The sequence below is a fragment of the Leucopleurus acutus genome, assembly GCF_964270905.1.
Source record: "Leucopleurus acutus genome assembly, chromosome: 5".
Taxonomy (NCBI): Eukaryota; Metazoa; Chordata; class Mammalia; order Artiodactyla; family Delphinidae; genus Leucopleurus; species Leucopleurus acutus.
Window position 1 is genome coordinate 81,395,748 of NC_139147.1, and position 20,572 is coordinate 81,416,319.

A 20,572-nucleotide genomic window follows, 5' to 3' on the forward strand; every position below is an offset into this window, starting at 1 on the left:
CAAGCCTAGATGTGGTCACTGCCCCCAGCCCTCCTCTGCCCCAACCCCACGTCCTGCGTGTCCTCCTGAGCCCAGGATTTGGGGAACCTTTCCATAGAGGGTCCCTTGGTGCCTTTGTCTAGCCCACAAAGAGCAGAATCATCCTACCTAGAACATACAGAACATTTGGGAGAAGGTCTCCATGAAGGAGAAGGCTTTAGGAGAATGGAAATTCTGTTCTCCGGGTTGCTCTGTCCTGTCCTCTGTGCAAGGGGTGCTACTCCTGGGGTTGGAGACTGGAGTGCTGGATGGTGGGGAAGACCTTGAAATGGGGTGAGGGCATGGGTGAGGCCAGCCAGACCTGGGACTTCAGGGTCTGCAGGGCCTGCATGCACTGTTCTCCCCTCTTGGGTATAAATGCACCCACGTTCCCACCATCAATGGGCTGCAGAGGTACTTGTCCTCCTGTGACTATTCACAATGACATTCCCCTTCTCTGTCTTGGTCTCTCTCTCTCTCTCTCTCTTTCTTTTTTTTTCCATAGAATTCTTCGGAAATTCCACTATCTGCTCAACCCCAAACAAGTTTTCAACCTGGACAATGGGGGGCCTACTCCAGGGTATGGAGATACGATCTTTACTTCTTATTTCTCCCCCGTGCCCTTAGATCTCTAAAGAAGATAGCTTTTGGGGTCACTTTTTTTTTTGTCTCTTTCATCGGTGGACTTGTCCTTCCTGCCATTTCACTCCTTTTCTCTTCTTTTCCTCATATCTACTCTTACTTCCTCCTGGAGATACTCAGGACCACCCGTTATGGCTAACTCTGGGAAGTAGCCTCCTGTACTTTATCCCAGAAAAAGTTGTTGATTTTGTAAGAGGGAGAAATTGCATATGTCATTTGTTGGCTTGACAAGAAGGGTGGGCTGGTAGATTACTTTAACTTATTTGCAAGGCCATATTAGCTGGTATCTTCATACTGAATTATCAGGGAGAAGGAAAGAGTTTTCTTACCACTGTCTGTGTGTGTTTCAGAAATCTGTACAGCTGACTTAGAGTTCCACTGCACGTTCTGTTGTGGGGGCCTTTAAGGATCAAGACAATTGGTTGTTCAATGAAATCACTTTTTTCCTGAATCATCCAAGTTAGACGGTGTTAAGCTCCCCCTGGCCCTTCTCCTCCTGTCATTTGCCTATTGGCCATTTCCCTGCTCATCAGCAAAGTGTCAAGGAGACGGGGAACAATGAGAGGAGACAAGGCAGCCCCTCTGCAACGCAACGCAAGGTCCACGGGAGGAGCTGGTCCTTGTGCTGGTGGCGGACGTGATGAGCCCTGTAATCAGAGGCCCCTCCAGCATTAGGGCTGGAAGGGACCCAAAGACTGGTACCTTCTTACCAGCCAGAGACAGTGCACTAGAGACATCTGCCAGCCAGCCCAAAGCTATCTCAGTGCCAGGTCCTCAGACTTGCACCTGCTAGGCTGGGCTTTCCAACACACAGCTGCTTTGCCCAACATCTGAACCTGCATTTCTACTCTGGGCTCAGCAAGACCTTAATAGGGGCTGGAGTAAGGACTCTAAAAAGGAACTCTGTCCCTGTCTTTGGTTTGACACAAAGCTATTATTAAGGCAGCGTTGGTGCAAGACCCACTAAAGGGGAAAGAAACACGAATGTAGATTCAGCACCTCTGCCATGACTTACCTGTAAAACTAACTTCAAAATAGAGCCCACCCGTACGGCTGCGCGTACCATCACGGTCACCATGGTTGCCAATTACTGCTCCATTGTGACTTGTGACTGAGCAGCAGCCCACAAATACCTTTACCAGCCGGCTCTCTTTTAGGGCATTTTAATGCTTGAATACAGACAGTACTCACTTAACTGCATCTATTCTCAATTGGTTTTGCCCAGGATGACAAGCCTGGTGGCTACTTCTAGAGCCACTGTGCCCTGAGTATCTCTCCGTGCTGTACATGTCAGCCTGTAATCAGACAGGCTGTCTAGCTGAAGGGAGCCTCCATTCAGAACCCACTTCATACAGGAGAGCAGAATTCCGCAAGAGAAAGAGAGGGAAGGGGATGTTAATTTGCCCACGCATACACAGGTGACTCAGAAGGGATCTTCTCAGATCACCGTGCAGGGCAAAGAGGAAATACTGAGCTTCAGCTTCTCAAGCCCCACCTCAAGGCCTCCACAGGTCATGTCTGTGCTAAAGCAGAGGTTCTTCACCTTTTTTGCACCAGGAACCTATTTGGCAGTCTGATGAAGTCTACGGACCACTTCTTAATATTAAGATAATATTTTTTAATGTATACAATGAAATATGTAGGAGTAACAGGGAAACTCATTATATGGAAAAGAACAGTTATCAAAAGGTTTAAAAACAAATTTGTGATAGGAGAATATATGTGATTTACTAAGACATTATATACCAAGTTCCAGAGACAGGTCTAGTAGCTATTGTAAATTAAAAGCAGCGATGAGCAGAAGTGATATAAAATGTCTGCCACAGCTGTAGTAAAACATCGACATACCTGTGATTTCAGCTGCTTCACAGAGTCACAGGTATTGTTAATACCTCTGTGATTTGTGGCCTACATACATAATTGAAGGAAATGCTAAATTTCACTTAGAGCTTTAGGGAAGTTAAGAGTGTAACATTTTCTCCCAGTTCGTGGCCCTCTGGCTTCTACTCCCAGACCCCTTAGATACGCACTTCAGGTTAAGAGCCCTGCTGTAAAGGATTAAGACCCCCGAGGGGAGATGGTGCTCACTCCACTTAGGTCTGGGTGGGATGAGGATGCAGCCAGCTCAGTGCATCTGACTTAAAGGGGAGGTCGTGAGGACAGAGCAGGTGAGAGAGCCGGAGAGGAGTCAGAATGCTGGGGGTCAGTTGTATCAGTGTCGAAATAAGCAAACTATGGACTCCTCTGCCTAAATCGTAGAGAATTTCTAGAAAACCATTTTCTGTGTTGAATGTCGAGTCAGCATCTCCTTATACAAAGACGGCTCCATGGGATTCATACTCAATGGCATTGCTTAGTTAAGTTCTGGTTTCATAACATTAAGTGACCCTTTCAACCCCCAAAGGAATCAAGGTCATAACATACTCCCAGGGAAGGGAGCGGGCGGGGGACTCTGACTCAAGGAGTGTCAAAGGTCAGCCTGTAAACAAAACCGTTTTGGCCTTTCTACTTCCAGACTCAACTTTTTCCGTGATACTCCAGACTTCCGTGTCTTGGCCTGCGGAGGAGATGGGACAGTTGGCTGGATTTTGGATTGCATTGGTAAGAATGGGCTGGAAGGGCCTTTGCAGTTGACTTATCCTAAAGATATTTAAAGTCAGAGGAAGGCAATCAACAAGGAGAAACGGAGCCATGTTTTGTTCATCCTTGTTTCTACTCTTGGACCAGTGCTTGCCTAAATATCTACTTTGGGTGGAAAAAAGAATAAAAGAAGATAATGGAAGGATTCCCACTGGTACAGATGTCACAGCTTAGTTTCAGGCCTTGCTTCATAAATAGCTGTCATGGCCGGGGTTTAGGCAGTTGCAGGACAGGCCAGATGGGGGGTTGCGGGGAAAAGGAGCAGGGCTGGGACTCCAGGCAGGTCCAGGGTGCTGGATAAAGGCCAAAGAACTAAGCATTGGTGCATAGCCCGGGGCAAGACACCTTGAGATGAACGCCTGCAGCTGGAGCCCAGAAAGCACACCTCGAAAGCACAGATGAATGCAAGCAAAGAAGCACCACGGTGGGCTGCGTCCAATAGGCCAAGATCCAAAAGGCTGTAGGGAGGGTAGGGAGGGCACAGGCTGGGTATCAGGAGGCCTGGGTCTAGTCCAGCTCTGCCTGGATCTGTGGGTCCTTGGACACAGCACCACCAGTAAATGATGGAGAATGATTCTGAAATTCTCGGACAAGGGGTATATTCAAGATCTAACCCCGGAGCACCTAGATGCACACTGGGACATGGGACATAAGCCTAGGAAAGCAGCCAGGGGTGTTGCTGGGGAGGGCGGTCATCAAAGTCCGAGATGTCCCAGAGCGACAAGGCCCGCGCCGCTTTGGTCTTTTCGTCCTTCATTCCCCAAATCCTAGCTGTGCACCTCCGGATGCCCAGCGCCCCTCAAGGCACTGGTGGTGCAGCAGTGAACAGAGGACAAATATCCTACCCTCACGGAGTTTCCTTTCTAGAGGGAAGAGACAGGCAATAAACAAAGAAATAAGTGAAACATACAGTGTGTTGGAAGGTGATAAAAAAACAGCAGAAAAGGGGGAAAGGGAGCTCGGCGGAGGGAGTGGGGTTGCAATCTAAGACCAGGTGGTTCCAAAGGCCTTGAGGAGCAGTTGACATTTGCATGGAGACCTGGAGGAGGGTGAGCCTTGCGGATACCTGAGGGTGGAAGGAACAGCAAATACAAAGGCCCTGAGGTAGGAGCAGGCCAGGCTGCCAAAGGCAGTGGGAAGGCTGCAGAGTGTGCCTAGGGTGTAGTGCGTGAGGGTAGAGTGGCAGGGGATAAAGCAGAGATAATGCAGGGCCAAGTCACTAGGACATGTAGGACATTATACGGAATGTGGCTTTCGTACTGGGAAGGTCCCAAGATGCTGGATGGTTTTAAGCAAAGCAGGGACACAACAGATTACAGAAACAGAAAAGGGTGGAAGCTGGCAGACCAGTTAGGAGGCTCCTGCAGTAATCCAAGGAGGGGGACTGTGCCATGGACCACAGTAGTGACAGAGGAGGTGGCGAGAAGGAGTCAGATATCTTTTGAAGGTGGAGCCTGCAAGATTTGCTGACAGACTTCATGTGGGAGATGAGGGAAAGGAAGGAGTCAAGGATGGGCCAGGATAGACCCTGAACAGGGTGGAGAAGCCTGGGCCCCCAGGGGTCGTAAGCAGACCACCTGGAGGAGGGGGACCGGCACCCCGCACACCTGCCACATCTACTCCCCCACAGGCACTTTGGTTTCCATGGACACAGCCCTGCCAAGCAGCCACCCACGCTCTCCTGTCACCTCGGGCTCTGGAGTTGTTTGTGGGAGGAGGGAGGCGTCCTCTGGGAGCCGAGGAAGGAGAAGCTGATCAGCAGGGGGTGGATGGCTGCAGTACCTGGAGCTGCTCGCACGGGTCCCTCTCCATCCGGAAGGAGAAAGTAGGCTTTGCTGATAAGTTTTATCAAATTCAGCTGCAGAGGACACAGGTGATATACGCTGCCCAGAACAGAAAGGTCACGTGAGGTGATCTGCTTTTTCACAGGTTAGTGGCCCAAAGATTAAAAAACAAGGGTAAAAGGAGTAACTGCAGTTTTCATTCATTCAAGAGAGAGAGGCTGAAGCCCTTGTTCTGTGCTCTCCGCCGCCCCATTTCGGTCCCCTCTGATGTGCTGTCCTGCTACAGTCAGAGTGGTCATTCCTGAATGTCAGTGGGGTTGTGATGTGTGCAGAGCACATCAGTGGCTTCCCAGGATTCTTAGATAAAGATAAAAGCTCCTCAGATGCTCCACAGGGCCCTGAGTGGTCTAGCAGCTGCCCACCCAGCCTCATTTCCTACCGCCATCCTCTCCCTCTAGACCCAGACACCCAGTCCCTCTCTCAGACCCTTGAAGACACCAGTGTCCCTTCTACCACAGGGCCTGTCTGTTCTGCTCCCCTGGCCTTTGCTTGGTCCGCTTCTACTTCAGATTTCAGCCAAAGTGTGGCTTCCTCAGGGAAGCCTTCCCTGATAACTCATTACAGGACCACACTCCTTTCCTTCCCAGTATGAATCTGAAATTATGCATCATTTCTATGAAGACCTTGTTAATAGCTGTCTCTCCCTCTCAACTGTAGGTACCATGAGAGCCGGAGCCATGGCTTTTTTGCCTGCTATTAGAGCCAGAACACCTAACACGGCACCTTGGTCTTCAGTAAATATGTGTGGAGATACTATGATGAATGAGATATAGTTCCCCCAGGGAGGTTACAGGGCATTTGGGGAACATCCCCCAGGGAGGTTACAGGGCATTTGGGGAACAAACAAGTAGTCAGTTACAAGACAGTGTGATAAGATCGCCCCTGGTACTAAAGAAACACTCTGGAGAGGCACCAGGTCCAGACTAGGGCAACCAGGGAGGGCTCTGTGCTGAGCAACAGAGAGCTTGTGGTTTAAGGCCCTGAAAGCACTTCAGCAAGGTTGACATGTCGAGTGGGAGGCAGGACATGAGAAGGATGAGGCCAGAGAGAAAGGCAGAGCCAGGAAGGGCTTCGCTGCGTGCTAAGGGGTGGTGGGAGCCATGGCAGAAGGGAAAGCAATGGACTAGTGTGATCAGGCTCATGGTTCAAGGATTTCCTGCCTGGGTAGAAGTGTGGAGAACACACTGGAGGCTGAGAAGGCAGAGAGGAGGCTGCTGCAGCAATAGCAGTGGGAAGGAATCATACTGTACCAGAACTCAGCCATCACCACGGGATGGAGAGGAGAGATTGCTTGGAGAGCTATTAAGGGGATAGCATATAGAAATTGATGTGTAAATGGATGTGGGACAGCATATAGAAATTGGTGTGTGAAGGAAAAATCTAGAATGACATCCATGTTTCTAGCCTCAGCACCGTGAGGATGGTTGATCTGCTGGGATGGGAACCACAGAAGAAGGGGCAGACCTAAGCAAACAAGGGCCTTCCAGGCAAAGGGAAGAGCACATGCAAAGGCAGGGAGGCATAAATGTGGACTGTGTGTTCTGAGAAAATGAGAGAGTCCAGTGATTTACTCCATCTCAACCCTCTTGGTGGTAGTCTCAGCCCTGAGTCTTGCCTAAGCTCAGCCACTTCCGGCATGAGTCCGATTACCTGGGGCGTCTATGAACACCTGTTCTGCTGGGGCAGCCCTAGCATGAGCTTCACGCAGGATGCTGATTCTTGCATCACTCCCCACTCAACCCCCAGCCATGCTTCCCAATCACATCCCTCACATCCTCCCCCGGCACCTGGTGCACTGAGGTTTATGTAAGTGGTGTCCTCCGGAGCCCAGTGGGTGTCTGGCTTCCTTCAGCTTTTCCAGCTCAGCCAACGTGCTGCTGTAGACCTACAGCCAGATTAAAACATACATGTTCTGATGTGCTTTCTCTAACAGTTCAGTCTGATGCTCCTTTACAACCATCATGGGAGACAGGATTAGGAATCGGTGTGTTTGCAGGTCTGGGAGGTGGTGGAAGTGGCAAACTGGTACCCGGGTGCCCAATAACACCTGGGGGTTTTGCTTCTTAGACACAGTGTTATTTTTAAGCTTCTGAGCCTGAATGACTTGAGGCGAGGCATCTTCAGTTTTCCAAGTGCCCCACCATTTTCTGATATCAGACCCACCTGTTTTACTATTTATGCACCTGCCTGGCCTCTGAAGAAAGGAGGAGCATGGACTTGGAGCCACAGAGATCTGGGTTTGGATCCTGGCTGTGGAATGACTTTCCCTCTGTGAACCTCCATTCCTTCATCCATGAGAATGATAATACCTTGCAGGGTCTGTCTGAGGGATAAATGGGGTAAATGCTACTTATCATTAAAGATTAAAACTGTACAAACTAATGTTTTTGAGCTATATGCTTTCACCCCAAAGGAAAGAATTAGGATGAAATGAGGATAAACAGGTGAAAGTTACAGGGAGACAGATTTAACTCAATTTGAAAGATTCCTTTGCAGTGGTTAACACACTGCAGATGGAAAAGATGGCTTTAGGAAGTAGTGAGTTCCCCATCAGGAGAAGAATTCAAACAGTGCTATGGAGGGCTTCAAGGATTAGATCAGGGATAACTAGACAACTTGAGCCTTCTACAATCACATGGCATATGGTTCTCTCTTCCTCTTCATGGGTTGCAGATAAGGCCAACTTCGCAAAGCATCCACCCGTGGCTGTCCTGCCTCTTGGAACGGGAAATGACCTGGCCCGCTGTCTCCGCTGGGGAGGGGGTGAGTCTGCATGGGAGAGGCCTTACCCTGGAGACAAGTGCTCCAATCTACAGGGAGGCTCTGCAGAGCTAGGCTGAACTTCCCTCTTAGGGATCACATTCCACGGAGTAATACTCAACTCTGGGATCATCTCTACTCCACACTTTTTCTTTAACCTCCATTCCATGCCGACGCCTGTGTCTACCCCTCACTAGATTTACTGTCAGCCTGAAACTCAGCTTCGAGTCTGCCTCCCCCAGTAGAACAAGTCAACTTCAGGGTAGAATCTCCTTTGTCTCCCCTCCAGGGTTCATCCCAGTAGGGCTCACTTAGGGATTTTTCTGCATGAAATTCCCCCTCTCCAAATTATTGATCTTCTGAATTAGGATTCAGAATGCAGACCGAAAAGCCACTTCGCCAGCTACTAGGGGCGTCCGGATCATCTTAGGGCCCCATGGCCAGGGGCCCTCATTTTGAAATTCACCGAAGGGGGGAACTCAAAATGGTAGCCAGCTTACAGTGCAATGGGCAGGAGCTAAGGAGAACCTTGCAAACTGCAACAGCCCCTGTGGAGCTGGGCATGCTCCAGAGAGTGGAGAGGTTCTGGTCAGCACATGGAACAGACAGATCAGCCTGGCAGGCAGAATTGGGGTGAGACTCCACGTGGCGGATCAATTCCGAGCGTGATCCAAGACCAGGCCGGCAGCGGTCAGTGTGCGTGCTTGGAGGGCAGGGGCAGAGCAAGCAGGAGCCAGCCCTAGAAGGAAGTTGGCAGGCGTGGGCAGAGCTCCCAGGGTCCTCAACCACACACTGGGCTAGGGAAGGACCCTCTTTTCAAGAGGGGACAGGCAAACTTGTAGCCCCACGCTCTGGGCATCTAGGCAGCATAGCGAGGCACACATTTCACACAGCCTTGTGCTCCCAGATAGCATCAAGGCCCTCAGCTACCTTGCTGGTATTGCTGTCTTGTGAGGCATCCCCTAAGGAGCGGACTAGAGCCCTGACAACTTGAAAATACTCTTCAGGGTTGCCCCAAAGGTAAGCAGGAACATGGAAGTGTTATTTGAAAGAAAAGATTGTCTCTCCCACTAACTTCTCACAGTTCACTTGCTACATTAATTTTCTATTGCTACTATGTAATAGTAACAAATGATTATAAACATAGAGGCTTAAAACATCCATTTACCAGCTCACAGTCCTGTAGGTCAGAAGTCCTGGAACAGCGTGACTGGGTCTTCTGCTCAGGGCCTCACAGGGTAGAATCAGGGCACTGAACAGGCTGCGCTCCTCTCTGAAGACTCTGGGGGAAGAATTTGTTTCTAAATTCATTCAGGTTGTTGGCCAAATTCAGTTCTTTGTGGTTGTAGAACTGAGGTCCCTGTCTTCTTGCTGGTTGTCAGCTGGGACCACTCTTAGGTCCTAGAGGCCTCCCGTGTTCCTTGCCCGATGGATCCCTCCATCTTCAAAGCTGGCAGAAGAGAATCCCCCTTAATTCCAATCCTTCTCAAGGATTGGAATCCTTCTTAAGGGAAAGCCCAGTCTTTCTGAGGACGTACCTGATTAGGTCAGATCCACTCAGGATAATTTCACTTTCTTGAAGTCAGCTGTGCCATGTAATATACCAAATCATGACCGTGACTACCCCATCTTATCCACAGGTCCTGGGGGTTTGCTGGGTATATATACCCCGGGGGCAGGAAATGTGGGGACCATCTTAAAATTCTACCCACGGTGCTGTCCATCTCCATCATGACACAGTCCTGGAACAGATCCTTAGTTCTCCCATGTGCAGCTTCCCAGCCATCCAGCCCACCAATTCCCCAGGGCTCACTTCAGCTACACAGGCCTGCCCATCTTTGGCCAGCACCCAGCCCTACCCCTGTTACTCTGGCTTCCAGATCACCCCAGCTTCTTTCTAATACTCCATATTGTCCTCTCCTTCTCTGTGGCCCAGGGAACCCGAGTGGCTCTGGCCCACAGACACACTGGGGAGTCTCCTGGCCCCAGATGCCCAAGGGGTTCCTTGCCCTGACTGTTGGCATCAGCAACAACTTAGCCTTTCTGCCCTGGGGGTAAATGCAGTGCTGTGCTCCACAGGTTATGAAGGGGGCAGCCTGACAAAAATCCTGAAGGACATTGAGCAGAGCCCCTTGGTGATGCTGGACCGCTGGCATCTGGAAGTCATCTCCAGAGAGGAGGTGGAGAATGGGGACCAGGTCCCGTACAACATCATGAACAACTACTTCTCCATCGGCGTGGTGAGTTGGCCAGGGATGGCTTTTCTGAACGGGAGACAAGTGCCCGGGTGGGCAGGAAGGGTTCTAGTCTTCCACTGTCCCCTCTGGGTTCCTATTCTTTACCTATCCCGGCTGCCCCCAGCTTCGACTCAGGTCCAGGCATCCTTGCATCTGGCCTGGGCATGGACATCCTTATCGTACCAAGCCCCGCCCATGATTATGGAGGAAGCTCCTGCCCCTATCATTCAAAAGACAGCACATTTTTCAAAAGACCTATTTACCCTTTGGATAATTTGAAGTAGTTAAAGAAAAGCGACACCAAGAAATAACCAAGGGCTGAGGTCAGAAGGAGACTCTCAGGTGAGCTTCCGGAGTTGGAAATTCTGATCCTCCAGGGAAGACGTTGTCTCAAGCTGGCTCTACTGGCTTAGCTCTCAGAATTCCATCTCTCCTGTTCTCTCCCCTCATCCCAGCCCCACTCCCCACAGTCCAAGTGCTCATAAGCCTCTGGGGCATCTCCTCCTGGCTGACCCCTCAGGCTGAGCTCTGTGCTCCCCCTGGTGCTCCCACAGCCCTCTGTGCTCACCTCTGCCTTAGATTGAAGGGGTTGTTTTATTGTGCCTGTCTCAGCCCTCCTGAAACACACACACACGCACGTACACACGCACGCACCCATACACATACACACACAGACACACAGACGGTAGAAGGACAGCACCACGTTCCTCTTTCTCCCCTATCTCCCATCACATGTAGCACAGCTCAGTTGGTTTGTTTTGTTGAACTCAGCTTCTGGTCCAAAGTGCATGGGGTGGACACTGCTGCCCAAATTGTTGGGGACAGCACTGGGGAGAAAAGTTATCGATCATTTCCATAAATGGAGCTGGGGTTTGGGAGGAAGGTGAAACAAAGATACTAGCATTTATTGAGCACCTACTGTGTGCTCTCCATGGTGCTAGACTTTAGTCCTCACAGCAGTCCTGCAGGTATTATTGTCCCCACCATCCGCATGTTACACATGAAGCCTCAGGACACCGGGCGAGGAAGTGCACACACACTGTACCTTGCTCCAAAGCCAGGTTCCTTCCTCTCTGCTTCCCTGTCTTGGGAATTATGCTGCCCAGTTTCATATGCACATAAGCCCCTCCAGACCAAGACTGTGTGATCATCTCAATCATAACCTGTGCCTCTTTTGCAAATGTTGGTGGTTTAAAAAAAGGAAAGAAAAAGAGAAATGATAGGTAGCTTGAGGGAAGAGCAGGGTTAAGGAAAGGGTTTTGTTTTTTAATAAGAAAACTAAAAGGAAAACCGTGAAAGAGAAAAGGAATAATAATAATACCTTATATTTATGGGATTTAAAATTTACCATATTCACAGATATTTTGATTCTTATGATTACACTGGAGGGCAGTACTACCTCCGCTCTGTAAGTGAGGAAATAGAGGATTAGACTAAGGGATTTGCCTTCATTTTCTGACTCCCAATGCCGCCCTCTTTTTCTATTACTAAAACAGAAGAGAGAGGCATTGCTGGACCCGTGATCAGGCTCTGAGAGGATGGGGGCGCTGCACGAGAAACATATTCAGGAGTCTCTGCTGTCCTGATATGGTTTCTCCCCAGCTCCCCTGCCCTCATGGGGGAAGACGTCTTTCCCTAGCACCCTCCAGCTCCTCCCCCAGTGACCTAGGCAGACCTCTCCCTCCTTTTCTTGGCTCAAAAGCCCCTCTCCTTTGGGACCACCTGCTCAGGTTCCACTTCACTCAGTCTTCAGCTTCTGCAAATCAGACTTGACTGACAGGTCTGGTGTTCGGGGGGTCAGAGGACTTCTGGAGCACGGGCTTCCCATCTTTACAGTGTGACAGAAACTCATGTCCTTTTTCCTAAACCAGAGGGTAACTTGCTGACGTGTACTGAGTACCTAATGCACACCAGGCACAGTGTCCCTATTGGTGGGTACAGCCCTTGCCCTTTTACATTTCGTAAGAAGGATCTGTAGCTTAGAAAGATAGAGACCAGTCCAAGCTGGTGAGTGATAGAGCCGGGAATCACTAGAGTCGAGTTCCAGTGCCCACCTAGCTATGGAACCTGAGCCATGCAGCCTCTGCACAGCCCTCCATCTCCATGCTGCCGAGTGCAGCAGCATTGGGTGGGGAGGCGGGCCTTAAAATTTAGTGCGTGATGGCTCGCCTGTACTCCACCTGTACCCTTTGTCAGAAATGCAGATTCCAGCCCTGTGACAGATCCTGATTCATATTGATTCAGTTGGTCGGGGCAAGGTCTGGGAATTTGCAGTTTTAACAAGCCCCTGAGATAATTCTGATGCAGACAGTCCCAATCAGGTCCTCAGTGGGTGAAGACAACCCGCTAGAACAGAGAAGGATGGTCAAAGGAAGTGGTTCTTCACAGGAGCAGAACCCAGATCTGAAGTAGGTGACAGAGAGAAAAGATAGAAAGGAGGGGAAAGCAGCACCTGTAAGCCACGGGCCGGAAGTGAAAGCTGAGCCGCAAGACTGGGTGATCTGCCTGGGAGCTTCCAGATGGCAGGTTACACCCACGGCTGCCTTCAGAGTCCTCAGCTGCAAGTCTTTCTTAACATGCCCAGCTCTGGCTGCCAGAAGAAACAGGATTCCTAAGGCCTTCCCGTCCATCTGTGCCAAGCGCCATATGCAAAAAATGACATTCACTTGCTATTGCTGACTAAATGGATGACCATGCCGAAAAGGAAGATACAGCTTCCCCTCAACTAGATAACCAAGCCCTAGCCCCAAAAGCCAAAACTGAGCGTGGTTTTAATTCATTCTTACAAATAAGACGGAAGTGGGTGGGGGGATGGGAGGGAGGGAGGGAGGAAAAGAAGGAAAGAATACAGACTAATTGTCCCCCAAGGAAATGCAAAGAGGGACTTCCCTGGCAGTCCAGTGATTAAGACTCCACGCTTCCACTTCAGGGGGCTCGGGTTCTATCCCTGGTAGGGGAACTAAGATATCCCGCATGCTGCGTGGTTCGGCAAAAAAAAAAAAAAGGAAATGCATAGGAACAGATTCTCCATTTCTTTTCAGCGGTCAAGATATTTATTTGCCCTGGGCTGACCTATAATAATCCAATCGGTTCATCTTTCAAATTATGAAGAACTTCACAAAACCTTTCTGTTTTTTTTCATATACCTTTAGCTTGTGCGTGTTTAATATTTTATTGCAAAGCAGTGAAGAACCAGGATTGTTTTTATCTCACTGGTGTACCCTTAGCCTTGTCTCAATAAAATGCTTGCAGGGTTTGTGTGCTCACTCTTTAAAAGCTGGAAAGGGAAATTCTTGAGAAAACAAGTAGCCAACATGTAACCCTAAGAGAATCTGGGGCTGACATTTGCAGAAGCTCTTGCTCCCTATTTGACTTCCCAAACTTTGTAAGAGGAGAAGTAGTATGTAAACCAACCCCCAGTTTTACTTCCTTAAGATGATTAGAGTCGGACTCCTTTGGCAAAGAGAGCTGCAGTCTTCGCCTCTTTTGGAGGACCTGGAATATCTTACTGATATCAAATGTCTGCTGCCCTGCACTTGTAAAGGTGGTGACAATGACCGCTGCCGTGGTGTCCCTAGGTGGTAAAGAATTCACCCTGATGAGTTCACTCACTCCTCTTGGTGCCAATAGAACCCATTTAATAGATGGAGGGATAAGCAGGGCAGACTCCTACCCTAATGAGAGAGTGACAGGGGCCTCACTGTCACCACATTCCCATCACCCATAAGACACGCCAGCTCCCCACCAATGAAGAGCTGAGATTGTTGGCCTTCTCGGCCCTGAGACCTGATAACACCCACTGGCAGGAGATTTTAAACACAGTCATTCAGGACGCTACTTCCTCTGACTTCTCTGGCCTCCTCATCCCTGCTCTTTATTTTTGGATTTGCAGAAATGTCAGGATGGCCAGGTATCAGTGACAGGAAGTTTGGGACTGCAAAATAATTCCTGTGTTATGTGTAATTCTGAACACCTCAAAGGCTCTGCTTTCACTGAGCCTTAACGGGAGGAGTAAACAGCTAATCCCTTGAGTCAATGAAATCTATTTCTGATGCTAGGGGAACCCAGGGGCCAAGGAGAGGCCAGAGTCATTACACTAACCCACACATCATCTTCTACCTGACATTCTGTACTTATTAGACTTTAAGTTTCCACAATGGTAGACCCATTAGGGAATTTGTCAGAAAGTCATCATTTCCCTGCAGCTTTTAAATTCCTTCAGCCTCAGGTTCTTGTCTGTCACCTATGAGAGCCAGGAAGGTACTTGAACAATGGGCCGGGCCCCACTGAGAGGTGTCTTGGACAAGGGGTCTACACTCTTTTTCATTCCCCAATCTGCTGTCATTTTTCAGAACAAGCCAAATTCCAAATAATGTGTCTTACTGTCTCCTTTCTGTTTTTTTTTTTTTTATCTCCATAGATTGCCAAAGTGACTTAGACCTACATTGTCCAATATGGTAGCCATTAGCCACATGTGGCTATTGTGTACCTGACATGGGGTTACTCTAAGTTGAGAGATGCTATAAGTATAAAGTACACATCAAATTTCAAAAATGTAGTCTGAATGAATTTTAAATATCTCAGTGATTTTTAGATTAACTACATGTTGTAGTGATAATATTTGTGAATTGAAATGTATTATTAAAATTAATTCCATTTGTTTCTTTTCACTTTTTTTTTTTTTTTCTTTTTTTTGTGGTACGTGGGCCTCTCACTGCTGTGGCCTCTCCCGTTGCGGAGCACAGGCTCCGGACGCGCAGGCTCAGCGGCCATGGCTCACGGGCCCAGCCGCTCCGCGGCATGTGGGATCCTCCTGGACTGGGGCACAAACCCGTGTCCCCTGCATCGGCAGGTGGACTCCCAACCACTGCGCCACCAGGGAAGCCCTCTTTTCACTTTTTTAATGTGGCTACTAAAATTTTTAAAATTTATTTCTATTGGACGGGACTGGCCTAGACATCCAAATAGCTCAGAGTCCAAATGACTACTGCTTATATTTGGAAGGGGCACAGGAATCTTTTGTCCAACTCTGCACTTGGGAATTTTAGTTCAGGAAAGAGCAGCCATGTGTCCATACTGCTTTTATCTCCTTTTCACCCCACACCTCATAGAAAGGACCCTGGAGAATGAGGCCATCAGAAATGGGGGTGCAATTCCCACCTCCACCCCCACCGTCCAAACAGAAGTCTCATTTTGCTGGAATTATTACAAGAAAGGGTTGGAACCATGGTAGCACTGGTTTCTAAAATTTAAATGAAGTCACTACTGAATGTAAGTACAGCCAGCTCAGGGCCTGGCACAGAGAAGCCCAGAAGAGGAGGGAGGTGAATCTTGCCTCTCTTTTTCAGCCCCAGGTAGAGAACCATGGTCAGAGTCTTTACCAGCATTGCCTTTTCAAAACCGAACAGCAAAGGACCTGCTCAACTCCCTCTGACCACTTTGTGTATTTACCACGGGATTACATTGTCAAATGAGGAACCACATGCTTAACTAGTAATATTGTAAAGGCTGGTCTTTGTGAAAAGAAGCTTTGCAAAACCTAGTTATGAAAAAGAAAAAAAAAAAAAACAAGGATAATCGGAACTACACAGAGGACAGGGGCCTGTGCACATATCCCAGGGAATTAAAAAACCAGGAGCCAGTCATAACAGCGTTGGGGGCAGGGGATAGTGAAGTACAGATCGTGCCAGGCAACATGTGATTGCTTTCTTCTTTTCTTTCTTCTTTCTTTTTTCCTGACAGAAGAAAATTAGTGCTTCAAAAGAACACAAGTAGATGGAATGTTTTCTTGAATTCTAAAGAAGCATTTGACAGATGTCACATGATGTCACTCTGAATCTTATTCAGAGTGTTCACGAAACTTGCTCAGAGGAGGGAACTGGGGGCATGAAGTGCTCCTGCCTGGAGAAGCTGTGCAGGCTGGATAGGCCCAGAGGACAGAGGCCCCCCGCAGGGTGTTGCATCTGTCCCACCGTTGTCCACAGGGGTGCCTAAACTTCAACTCTTGATGTGTCTTAAAAAACTAACAAAGAAATCAATAACTAGAGTTTAAATGTTAAATTCCCAATACATTGTTTCAGCAAAGAGTGTTTGCCAACCATAAAATAAGCCCACATCCTTGACTTGCCCTGTCCGCCTTTCAACAGGGCCTGCTAGCTGGGTTTACTTCTCTGCCAAGTGCAAATATTACAAAAGCTCCTCTTTGCCCCCAACTTGCTTCTGGATTTTCTGTCCCCACCCTTAGCCTGTATTTTACTCCCCACACACAGCACATGCTCAAAATAAGCTTCTGCACTGAGCTACACCTCCTGATGTTAAAAAAAATTTATATTTTCAGAAATTTTCTTTTGTTGGATTTCCATATCAAGAAAAGAAATTAATATGCACTAGCTGAAAATTCACTGTGTGGAATTTGAGTTTTCTTTTAGCTACACAGTCCAGTAAATGAGTTTCTGTATCTTTTTTTCCCTGCACGAATCTGAATCAGCTCCCTTGTTCTGTCGCCACTCCCCCCACCCCCTCCCCTCCCACCCTCCCCCACACCCTCCCATCCCCTCTCATCCCCTCTCCTCCCACCCTCCCCCACCCCCCCCCACCATTCCTAGTTCAATTAGCCTGTTTATTTCTAAAACCCACCACCTGCGCCCCCCCAGATGTGCTGGGGGGAGGCCTGAGCAGCGAAGGCGGGGCGTAGCACATTCTTTTGCTGGAAAAGGAGACCATTAACAAGGGCGGAGGACCAAATTTGAGGAAGAAAGATGAGTTCAGTTTTAGGACTGAAATTCAGGTTTGGTTCTAGAGTGATACACTGTGGAGACATCAGCAGCTACATGCTAGTAACAACTATGAGAACTCAAGATGGCCCGTGGCATGGAGTGTAGGCTGCAGAACGGGCTCAGGGCTGTGAAGTTCTGCTCCGAGCATGGAGAGCCCGGAAGCATGGTGACATGAGAACTATCCTAACTGTGAGTTCTGAGGAGCAGGTGGCCAAAGTACAGCAAAGGAATGTGCTAATAGGAGGACAGCAAAGTGTCCGTAGAATGTGATAATGAGACTCTTACTGACCTTGGGGAGAGTTGTTTCCATGGAGTGATCAAGAGGCAGAAGTCAGAAGTTTAAATATATTTTTAATTATCTGCTAAGCCTGTTATCCAATGCTACCAATTCTGTCTACTGATAGGGATGATTAAGAGTTAATATATAACAGCATCTACCAACATCAGTTTTCTGGTTTAGAGAGTTATGTAAGATGTTATCACTGGGGGGAGCTGGGTGAAAAGGACACAGGGACTCTCAGTACTATTTTTGCAGCTTCTTATGAATATTCCAGAATACAAAATGTTTTTTTAAAGAGTGAATAGGGTGAGGTATTTCCAAACACTCACACTCAGCCCCACGTGGGCTTCTGCGTTCTCACTGCTCACAGACCCAGACACACTCCCTGCCCCCAAAGGGCAGCCGCGTCCCCTTTCGCTCTCCCTGAACTCGGGCGGGTAGAGGGTGAACATTGCAGACTATAACAGGATGGGGGGCACTGGCCCCTAACCTTGGACCTGGTGTCCAGCCTCTGTGGGGGCCTCCCTGGTCTCCCCTGTGAGATCTGGGGGATTTCGGTGAGAGAGTGTGCTCGCTTCCCTTCCTTCCACATTATGCAGGGTCAGGACCACTAACCAGGGATCTGCTTTCTGTCCCTTTGCCTTTCAGGATGCTTCCATCGCACACAGATTCCACGTGATGAGAGAGAAACACCCTGAAAAGTTCAACAGCAGGTAAGAGGGCCCAGCGGGTGTAGCCGGGGCTGCACAGCCCACCTGCCCTGCCTGCGCGGCCACCGGTCCCAGGCCTCCACCTGCTCTCACCGAAATGTTCTCGCCCGGCTGCCCAGCGCTTTTCCTGCCACGTTGCCGGAAGGAGGGCTTCCATATCCAAGAAGAAAGCAATGTCAGAAACCTGTCGCGGTCTGGTGGCCTTTCCCCTCGCAGAGGGTGGTGTGCAGAGGGAGGGCCTGGGGCCAGGAGGGAGGGCGTGGTGCGCCCGCTTTGGGGAGTGGGGGTCTGCGCTTGACTAACTGGATCCCCCTTGTGGGGCGCGCCGCTTTCTCAAAACTAACTGCTCCCAGCCCCAGTCCCTTGACTCCTCGGGTGAGGGGCTGGCAGGGGTCAGAGGCCTCAGCTTCCCCTCGTTGCAAAGAGGAGGGGGTGGCGGCTCGCGTCCCGGGCCGAGAGGGCCGAGAGGGCCGAGAGGGCCGAGAGGGCGGCGCCTTCGCCTTCGCCTTCCCTGCCGGCAGAGGGCAGCAGAGGGAGGCCCTGCAGAGGCGGGGAGCCCACCCGAGCCCAGCCTCAGCCCGTGCACCTGGGAAGGCAGGCTGTGAGGTCCAAAAACCAAGCAGAAGAGAAAACCAGATCATTTGCAAAGTCAAACCATTCTGCCGGCGGGTAGCATATGGCCACCCTGGGATTGCCCAGTTACCTTTCTCCCTTCCTCCTTGTCCTCTTCTCGGTGGTTAATTTGCGTTCTTTCTCTTTCCTTTTTGTTGGACCTTATCTAAGTGACCACTTGATCCCACCCCACCCTCAGGCAGGTGGGGAGGAGAGGGGGTATTAATTTGGGCTCAGTTTGAGTCTGAGAGACTTGACTTTATTTAGCCCACCAAGCAGCAGCCCAGTGTTACCCGCACACGTTCATTTAAAGCCAGGCACTCCCACAGACCTCCGTCATTTTCATCCCTCCTTGTCTCTCTGGACCCCATGGCTGGGAGGTTAACCAAGAATCAGAAAGTCTTTTTCGGGATCAGAAACTGAACATAATGAAGCTACTTTGACTTCAGGAAAAGTGATCTGTGGAGTCTAATAGCTGAGCTAACCTTATTCGAATGTACTTTCTCTCACACACACCAAGTCAGTTCACAGAACACTATTAACATGTATATTTTCAGCCCCTACTCCTATTATAATCACAGACTTACAGATCAACTGATGCTCTTCTCACAGTCTTTTTCACTCTAATATATACACCAAAAAAATCACTTAAAAAAATACTTCTTTTCCATCCATTCCAGACTTTTAAGGTCCTCTTTTTACACAGATACCATTATGTATACTCATGCATACATGCTTGATAAGATGCCAAATGTTTGTGAAATCCATGGGGGGTTCTGTTCATTCATTCAATGAATGTATCTTTTGAAAACAGTACCAGGCACTGTTGTATGGGTGTTTTGGATAGACATGTGTAGGGGGCTCACAGTGCAGGTGTGGAGACAGACTGGAAAGCAGCATTGCAGAGTGATCTGTGTTAAACGATATGAATCAAGGTGACATAAAGCAATGGCATGGAATTTGATGTGGAGGGTCTTCCAACTAGAGAGATGCCTGAACCAAGACACAGAAAACAAGTAACTACTTTCCAGGTTGACAGAAAGAGAAGGTCAACCCAGCGAGAAGGAACCAAATGTACCAAAAGATCCAAAGGAGTGATGGAAAACAGCCTGCTTGGGCAAGAGCAAGCTATTCAGTGTGGTCTGTTGTGTGGTCTCCTTTAGTGGAAAGAAGCAAAACCTCCGCAGTTTGTAGAGAGCAAGGAAGCAGAAGGAGGGAAGAATTTCTCCATACTGCGAAAATCAATAGACAGGTCAACATATGACATAAATAGAGCAATCATCAATTATCCACATGATTAAGTACAGTTAGAAAGCTACCTCTGTCAGAAAAAAAGTTGTAACTTCATTTCAACCCCAGTATGAACAGTTTCACTGTGATCTGAATGACTGCTTTTCCTCCCCACTTCCCAGTTTCCATCAACAAGACTACTCTTTGCAGTTAGGTGTGTATCTTACTCTTCACCTGGTTGACGTCAAGGTCATGTGGTCACCTAAGGATGCCAGACACAGGGATTTGCATGTAAATCCACGTGCCTACTAGCAAGTGAAGATGTAGTGGCGTAGAGGTAGGCCCTGTTTCACAAGGTCCCAGAACACTTCCTGTTAAGAACTTTTGAGTCCATGCTGCTTCTACCCTGCCTGCTTGCTCATGTTGAAAATACCCAGGAATGCACAGTTTGTCCACTGAGAGGCAGGCGAGCAGCCATGTTTTTCCAGGATTCCTTATTTAGCTTTGGAGATGGTTTTAAATAGGCAGGTGGTTGTTGCCATGGTTACCCCATTACACCAGCAGCTAAATTTAGGAAGGGCCACAAGGGATAGGAAGAAAGCTTGATACGGGGATTTGGAAATGTAAATGATATTATCCAACAAGGTTTCAGTTTTACTCAGCTAAACTTAGGTTTTCCAAAGAGTAGTCACTGCTTGGCTGGATGCCCTTACTGGTAATGCCTGGGACTAGGCCCTCAGGGATAACCCTGAGGTTAAATCTAGGGAGTTGTAACTGTTTTGTTTTGCTTTGTTTTGAACAAGCACATGTGACTAGTCAGGGC

General features: G+C 48.8%; 1 protein-coding gene and 1 long non-coding RNA gene across 4 annotated transcripts in view; one reads left to right on the forward strand and one right to left on the reverse strand.

Moving 5' to 3' along the window:
* Nucleotides 1–20,572, reverse strand: part of LOC309962629 — a 742,666-nt gene that overhangs the window by 277,310 nt on the left and 444,784 nt on the right. The gene's annotated exons all lie outside the window — the stretch shown is intronic.
* Nucleotides 1–20,572, forward strand: part of DGKG (diacylglycerol kinase gamma) — a gene marked incomplete at its 5' end in the record, with an annotated part of 158,831 nt that overhangs the window by 59,361 nt on the left and 78,898 nt on the right. For 2 of the 3 annotated variants that reach the window (XM_082840520.1, XM_082840522.1), the window contains 5 exons: nt 524–598; nt 3,176–3,261; nt 7,818–7,907; nt 9,984–10,144; nt 17,846–17,910. In XM_082840520.1, the coding sequence (XP_082696646.1) occupies nt 524–598; nt 3,176–3,261; nt 7,818–7,907; nt 9,984–10,144; nt 17,846–17,910 (477 nt within the window). The remainder of the gene's footprint in view (nt 1–523; nt 599–3,175; nt 3,262–7,817; nt 7,908–9,983; nt 10,145–17,845; nt 17,911–20,572) is intronic. The other variant, XM_082840521.1, reaches the window with a different exon arrangement.